This window comes from Folsomia candida, unplaced genomic scaffold (genome assembly GCF_002217175.1).
Source record: "Folsomia candida strain VU population unplaced genomic scaffold, ASM221717v1 Fcan01_Sc004, whole genome shotgun sequence".
Taxonomy (NCBI): Eukaryota; Metazoa; Arthropoda; class Collembola; order Entomobryomorpha; family Isotomidae; genus Folsomia; species Folsomia candida.
Genome location: NW_019091196.1, coordinates 4,925,337 through 4,932,669, shown reverse-complemented (window position 1 = coordinate 4,932,669; position 7,333 = coordinate 4,925,337). Strand labels below are relative to the sequence as shown.

At 30.8% G+C, this 7,333-nt stretch overlaps 1 protein-coding gene across 2 annotated transcripts; it reads right to left on the bottom strand.

Moving 5' to 3' along the window:
• Positions 1–4,509: 4,509 nt before the first annotated feature.
• LOC110848889 lies at positions 4,510–7,097 on the bottom strand. Of its 2 annotated transcripts, none has more exons than XR_002547774.2 (3): positions 6,790–7,097; positions 5,501–5,573; positions 4,510–5,217 (listed from the first exon to the last, which is right to left on the bottom strand). XR_002547774.2 is itself a non-coding variant. In XM_022096232.2 (3 exons), exons 1-3 carry the CDS (start codon positions 6,983–6,985, stop codon positions 5,129–5,131), a joined length of 342 nt encoding a protein of 113 aa, XP_021951924.1. In that variant the 5' UTR covers positions 6,986–7,096; the 3' UTR covers positions 4,510–5,128. The 2 variants fall into 2 exon arrangements, 1 of the variants encoding a protein (XP_021951924.1); XM_022096232.2 differs by having other exon boundaries at positions 5,501–5,557; positions 6,790–7,096.
• Positions 7,098–7,333: the final 236 nt, after the last annotated feature.

Here is a 7,333-nt window from a genome sequence, read left to right as displayed (position 1 = left end):
GTTCTGAAATGTTATTTTCTCCGAGTAAGAAATATATTTTTACGAAAAAAACGGCTCTGCAACTATCTGAATTTTGTTTGTTTGTTGATTTTGAATTATTAAAAATTGTAAACTGACGTCAATTTGAAATTTGTCCCGTTCTATACTCAAATTTAAGGTCGAACATTTCTAAAAAAACATCTTTAAAAATTTCGTGAATTTATGAACGTACAAATGTATGTGAGAAATTTTATAAATTAGCTCAACGCGGGTATTTTTGTTTTATGTTCCGCATCACAAAGAGAACACCTAAATTTAACAAAGTATTGTTCAATTTATGAAGCAATTCCAAAGTGGCGTCGATCGGAGACATGTTGGTAAATATTTTGCAAAATTCATCAATTTTTAAAATCTGCACGAAAGTGTAAAATGTTTTTTTAGTAAGAATTTTTTTCTTAAGGAGGGGTAAGAGCAAGGTTTAGATTTTAATAATATTAAAAATTTTCACTAGTCACTTGGCGTTCAACTCATACAATTTTCATTTTATTTCAAAATTAATTTTTCGAACCTGTAAATGGAATTTATTATCAAGTGAGGTATCGTTGGAAAGGTCTCGACGAGAGGATTCCAAATATATATACTTTATTGGGTGTATGACCACTCCCTCATGTTCCAGAGACCGGAGAAAATTTCTGAGTTTGTGCCCATCTACTGCATGTTAGCTCTCAATCTACTTGCTGTGTTAAATTGTGGAGAATTGAAGATTTTCATTCTTCTGTTCTGGAACATAAGGGAGTGGTCATACACCCAACAAAGTATATATATTTGGAATCCACTCACCGAGACCTTTCCAATGATATCTCATTTGTGGGGATCGGTGACCTTTGACCTACCAACCTTTCGACGCCGAAACAAGGTCACGCAGGTCGATTTCGACTATAAGTGCTATTTGACTATTGTACTACTACTAAAGACCTACAACATATCAAAAATTGGGGACACTGGAACTGACGGACATGTTTATGTCGTAATTTCTAAAAATCAAGTTTTCAAAACATTTGAGCACCTATATTTTTGCATTAATATCGGATTTTTTTGTTGCAAAATGTGTCAAAATATTCAACTCCCAAAGTTACTGGAGTTTGACCTTAAAATCGCTTTCATGGTCACACCATAAATCTTTTCACGAGAAAAAATCAGAAAAAGTTGCATATTTAAATGTATACTCTACGTATCCGTCAAAACGTCTGTAACTTCGTGGAGACTAAATATATGCATCGATTGATGCAAAAAAATCGAAATTTTATGGTCATTTGACGACGCCCAAAGTTTTTAAAACTATAACATGGGAGCTTATGGGAGGGCATAGTTACATACTCCCCGTCAGGTAGCGGGGGGAGTGTATCAGATCACCCCTTAATGAAAATTCATACAGGTCTACAATCATCTGAATTTTGTGTTAATATTCGCGTTTTGACCTGATTTCAAATTATTAAAAAAATAAAGTTACTTCAATTCGAGAGTTGAGTTTCATATGAAGTTTTAACCAGTTTTTATATATTTGCAACTTTATATATTTTTCGTATTTTTATATTTTTGTTTTTTTGTATTGTTTAGGTTTTTGCATTTTTTGAATTTTGTACTTTTGTATTTTTACATATTTTCACGTTTTTACATCTTCTACGTTTTTGAATTTTTACTTTTTGAAAAATATTGAAATTTTGAAGTTTTACTAAAATTCATAACTTTTGACCCAGAGTTTAAAATTTGACACATATTTTTACGCCGTTTGCAATATGAAAATATTTGTTTTATTGCAAAACTGAAAATTAGATGTTACACGAGATGAATAATTGTCTTATCCCTTTTTTAATGCATTCAAATTTAAAACCAAACGTTTCAAAAAATCTTTACAAACTTCATGAATATCCATTTGTTTCTTACACATGGAACTTATTCTATGAATCATCTTCTCTCGGCGAGGAATTTTTTGACGATATTACGAAAAAAAATTCAAAGTGACGGCAGTTCGAAATATTTTTTAAATAAAACTATTTTCCCATTTTTGTTAAAAATCTGCCATAATTTTTTTTCAAATTGTATCCTTGAAAGAATAGGAAATTATTTTTGTGGAAAAGCACACAATTAAAAAAATAGCTTCAAATTATGAGGAATTTTAGTAATTTATTTTTACATTATTAGGAAAAAATTATATAAAAATGAGGTGAATTTGAGGCCAGAAATTTTTCCTATTTTTCTCCCAAAATTTCTACAAATGTACAAGATTCAAAATTTAATAACCTTTGTTTAACGTTTATAAATTACGGATTATGAAAAACTTGTAAAGCGACGTAAATTTGAAACATTTAACAACAGAAACATTTTTATTAAAAATTCATGAAATATCTAAAAGTTTAAAATATTTCCGAACTTTGTACATACACGAAAGAAATGTTATAACCCTCATTTCCCAATATTCAAATTTATTAAATTATAGTACATAAATTACGGTTAGAAATATTTTTGACTGACCAAAACGATGGCGCTAGTATCTAATTTCACTTCTTTAAATTAAACTAATTTCACTAAACTATCAATTTCGACCTTAACCTCTTGCAACTTGAGTGAACAAAAAATTTTTTTTGATGTTGCTACCTAATAAAATTTTGAAACGCGTTTTACATAATTTGATAACTAATGCAGTAAGCCAGAGTTGAGTTGGTTTGACACTTTTTCTAATCTATTCGAACCGAATCCGAATATTTCGGTTGAAAAAACAACTTTGTTACCACTTTTTGTTACCAAATTACGAAACCCTATCCATTTTTTGAAGTGGTGCAGGAGCTCCTTCTCAACGTTGAGTAAACCTTTTGCGGTAAAACCAGCCACAGTGCAAATAATGCAATAGTGAGAGAGAGATGGATTGGCGAAATTGCGAATTGAATGGATTCGACAAACAGAGACAATATCGGTTTCAATTCTTCGACCTTTTGCACACTTTACGATGTGTTGGTAGATGCCTTGCTTTCTTCTTGGACCTCAATAAGCGGCGGCGGCGAATGAATGAATGATTAATTCAGGGACATGAAGTTGCTCTTTGGAGACTGTAAATTGCTCCCAGGCCACCATTTTTTTCCAGTTTGGGGAAACCTTAAGTAAGTAAAGAGAGGGTTTTTGCCATATTTTTCGTACCACTAATGGACCACCGGGCAGTGTGGTTAGATAAGTAGTTTATCACTTATTTAATTTAATCCGCCATATTTTAAGGGTGTCAAAATATTTTGCCAGAATACAATGATGCAATTCACCTACTAAAAAAGTTTTTTTAAGCTTTTTTAATACCTTTGTAAAATTCTCAAATTCTGTACATTTACAAACTTGCAATTATTTTTAAATTAATGACTAAAGTTGTGTACAAATTTTTGTAGACACGTTAGATGAAGGATGTCTTTTGTAAAAATTTGCAAGCTACAAATTTACAATTTTACAAATGACTACGTTAATTGGCTTATCATTTCGGAAACTCGAATTATTATGTCATAATAATCTAATTTTCTAATTAAATTTATTAAAAATTTTGTGAATGGAATCAAAACTCCCATATTTTTCATACCGCTAATGGACAACGGGCAATGTGGGTGGATAGTTTATCACTTATTTAATTTAATCGGTCATATTTTAGGGTGCGAAAAATATTTTGCCAAAATATGTTGAAACAATTCGCCTAAATTTGTAAAATTTGTAAATTCTGTACATTTACAAACTTTTACAAATATTTTTAGCCAAAAGTTGCATATTATTTTTTGTAAACTTGGTCAGATCAAGGGCCTTTTTTGTAAAAGTTTGTAAATTACAGAAATTAAATTTACAATGTTACAAAGTACTACGTCAATTGCCCTATCATTTCATACAAATATAAATTATTAGAATCTACAGATTTTCGTTGTTAATTAAATTTATCTAAAATGTTGTAAATGGAGTCAAAGTATGACAAAAAGTATAAATTTTAAAGTAAAATTATAAATACAAATAAAATTTATGTTTTTCTTGGCAAATTTTCTTTTTAAATATTTTTCGAATGACAAGTTACGTTCAGAAGTCGGTGATTTTGACAAATTTTACTTTTTACAAATAAGTTAGATTCGACAACAATTATTTAATTTCTTTAAACTTAAATTCCTAATGATCACACCAAATTTCTAGAAAAAAAACAATTTTATATACATCCTTAGAAATTTATTTTTTTTAATACATATTCACAAGGAAGCAATTCACGCAGGCTTAGGTAGCATTGCAAAAACTTACAAAATTTTACAAAATTCATCAAATATTTCCGAGGAAAATTTGGTTACTATTTTTTGTAAACGTACTGTTCCATTTGTTATTCAAGTTTGTCAGTTTACAAAAAGTACGGATTGTATAATGTCACCAAGGCCTGCTTGACTTGACGTGTTATTTTATGACGTTATCTTATGATTTACTCTGCGGAGTCCGCAGACTGAATCCTAAGAAAAATATTGTTGAAATAAATAAAAACTGAAATTTTCTTTATTACCAAAATTTTAAGAAAGACGATGCAAGTGGAGAAAGAAAGCTTCTTTATTTACATATGTATTTGTACATTTACGAGGATAACAGCTAATAATGGGCGTGTCCACGTCAAATTTCGCAAAAATAAATTGGAAAACTTAAGTTTGCAAATTTTGTCAAATTTCGAAAACAAAACTTTTAACTATGAAAAAATTGATGAGAATTATGGTTCCAAATTCGCCCAGCAAATTATTTGTGGCATATTTTTATCTGCAAAATTATTAAACTATTTATTTCCTAAATGAGTCTAGTTGTCGGGATCGCTGTTTTTTTCGCAAAAATTATTTGCTAAACGAGTCACGTCGTAAACAGTACGCTTAACAATAAATATGTGAGAAGTAATACTTTTGCATGGAAATGATGTATACATATTTAAATAACACATGCATGGTACAATGAAAGCTCAATATTTTACACAATTATTACACGTAGGAAAAGCTGACTACAAAGGAGTCGAACATTGAAAACCCTAACCTTAAAGAAAAAAAATAGTAAAATAATCTAAAAAAAAATAACATAATATGTAAATCATAATAAATCAATTTAAAGCAAAATTTGGCTAGAATCCGCAACAACAGACGGTTTCAATCCTGGCCTTTGTGCACGGTCGATATCCATACGAACAGTTTTCAGGACATTCGTAAAATTCTGCGTAATTTAATTTATAATTAATTAGTTAATTAATATTTAACTATAATGATGCAATTCACGCAGACCTTGATAACATTGTAAAATCCGTAAATTTCATAACCTTACAAACTTTACAAAAATTTGCAACTATTTCGCAGGAAAATTAGCTCCCAAAATTTCTGTAAGCTTGTTCTCTTTATTTTGTAAAAGTTTGTAAAATTATTTTTCAAACTGCATGGATTTTACAAAGTTACCAAGGACTGCGTTAATTGGATCTAATGTGCTTAAACTTTGACCTCACCTGCACCGCATGGGGAGCTAAAACACCATGATTGTTCCGGTCTCCGGTTTCCTCGTCCTGGGAAAGCAAAAAACTGGTCACGATTAGCCATTCTTCTCGATAAAGATGTACAAAATCTCAATACGCCCCTGACTTGATCTCCTCCAATACTTTTTAATTCACTCGGGTATTTTTGCAATAAAATTAGCACCATATTTATTACAAGCTTCACAAACGTAAGAGTTAAATATAATAATAAGGTATTTCACGCAATAACTTATAAAATCAGTAATTTTGGTAAAATAATTTTAAAACTTCACAAAATAAGAAGATGCCCTTGATCAAAGCAAGATTACGAAAATTTGAAAGCTAAATAATTTTCCTCAGAAATATTTGTAAAATTTTGTAAAAGTTTACGGATGTCACCAAGAATTGCGTGAATTGCCTCGATATTTCTCGAAAGGATTTATTTTCGTAGGAATTGTTTGCTGAAAATATTGTATATTTTTTTAGTTGGGGTAAATGAGAAAGTGAAAGACGATCATTTGAAAGTATTTTATGCAATTTAAATATTAAAATCGGATTCGAAGTTTTCTGTTTATAACTTAGTGTTTTTTTTGTAGAAATGTTGAGTTTCTAAGAAATTTATTAATTGCTTGAAACATTTTTTTCTTCATCAATAATTTCAATTATGTACGGATGTTTTTGTGATTGATTAACGACCGAAATTTTTTTTGGGAGATATTAGTTCATGTTTTTAAATGTAGATGCGTTGTCGCAGTCGACAGTTTTCTTAATTTAATGTAAAGTTCGTTTCTGGTACTACAAAACCCTAGATTAGAAAACATACCTAACCCATTTCTTAAAAATAAGTTTATTAAAGATAATTTTTTTCAAATCCATAGTTTTTGTAGCAATAAAAATTAACTTTACGTTAAAATATGAAAAGTTGCATTTATCGCAAAACTAATGAAATTAAAGCTATTTTAGAAATTTCCATTTAAAAAGATTAAATAGTGGTAGAGTGAGATTAAAAAAAATCTATTCCACATCAAATCATCATCCAATGTAACCTTAACCTGGTTTTTCTTGGTAATAAACTTTGTCCGAAACTTTTGCTAAATTTTTTTTACTTCTTTACCAATTACAAATATCCGAGTGAATTTCGAGTCATCTAAACGAGTAGGAGGAGAATGAGACGGCTCTTTATTCCCATAACAATAATATAATCTCAAAGGTAATACATTCCGTCTCATTTTGCCCCCTCCCCCTCAAAAAATGTAACAATTACTACATAATTCTCGGCTTACTTATACTATTCGAGTTCCTTGGCGTCGTCGTCGGCGATGGTGTGGTCGTCGTCGTCGTCGCCGGCGTTGGCACCGGGGTGGCGTCAACGGAAGGAAGAAAATTGCAAAATTCTGCAGGCCCCATCATCACGACGAAACAGACCAAGACGACAATCACGAAAGACGACGTTCCAGTCACGACTCCTCCTCTTTTCATTCCAGATCCGGAAACGATGATTGAAAAAAACAGGAAGAAAATCCGCCACACTTTTTTGCGAACTGATGCCACGACAAGTTGTAAACTGCGAGTGGACAAAGTGGACAATTTTTTCCAGTTAGTGAGAGTTTAATATGGTTTAATCGAGCTCGTATTCGTATCCCAGTCATGATGTAAATAATTTAATTCATGATTTATACGTTATAACGCAGAGATGTATGCAGTTAGTTGGTTGTTTATTAGTTTGACGTATGTATGGCTTGTGTAAGCGTGTTGTGTTGTGTCTGTCTCTCCGTCTGAATTATGCATGTTGAAACTGGCGATGAAATAAACTTTGCCAAAAATCTG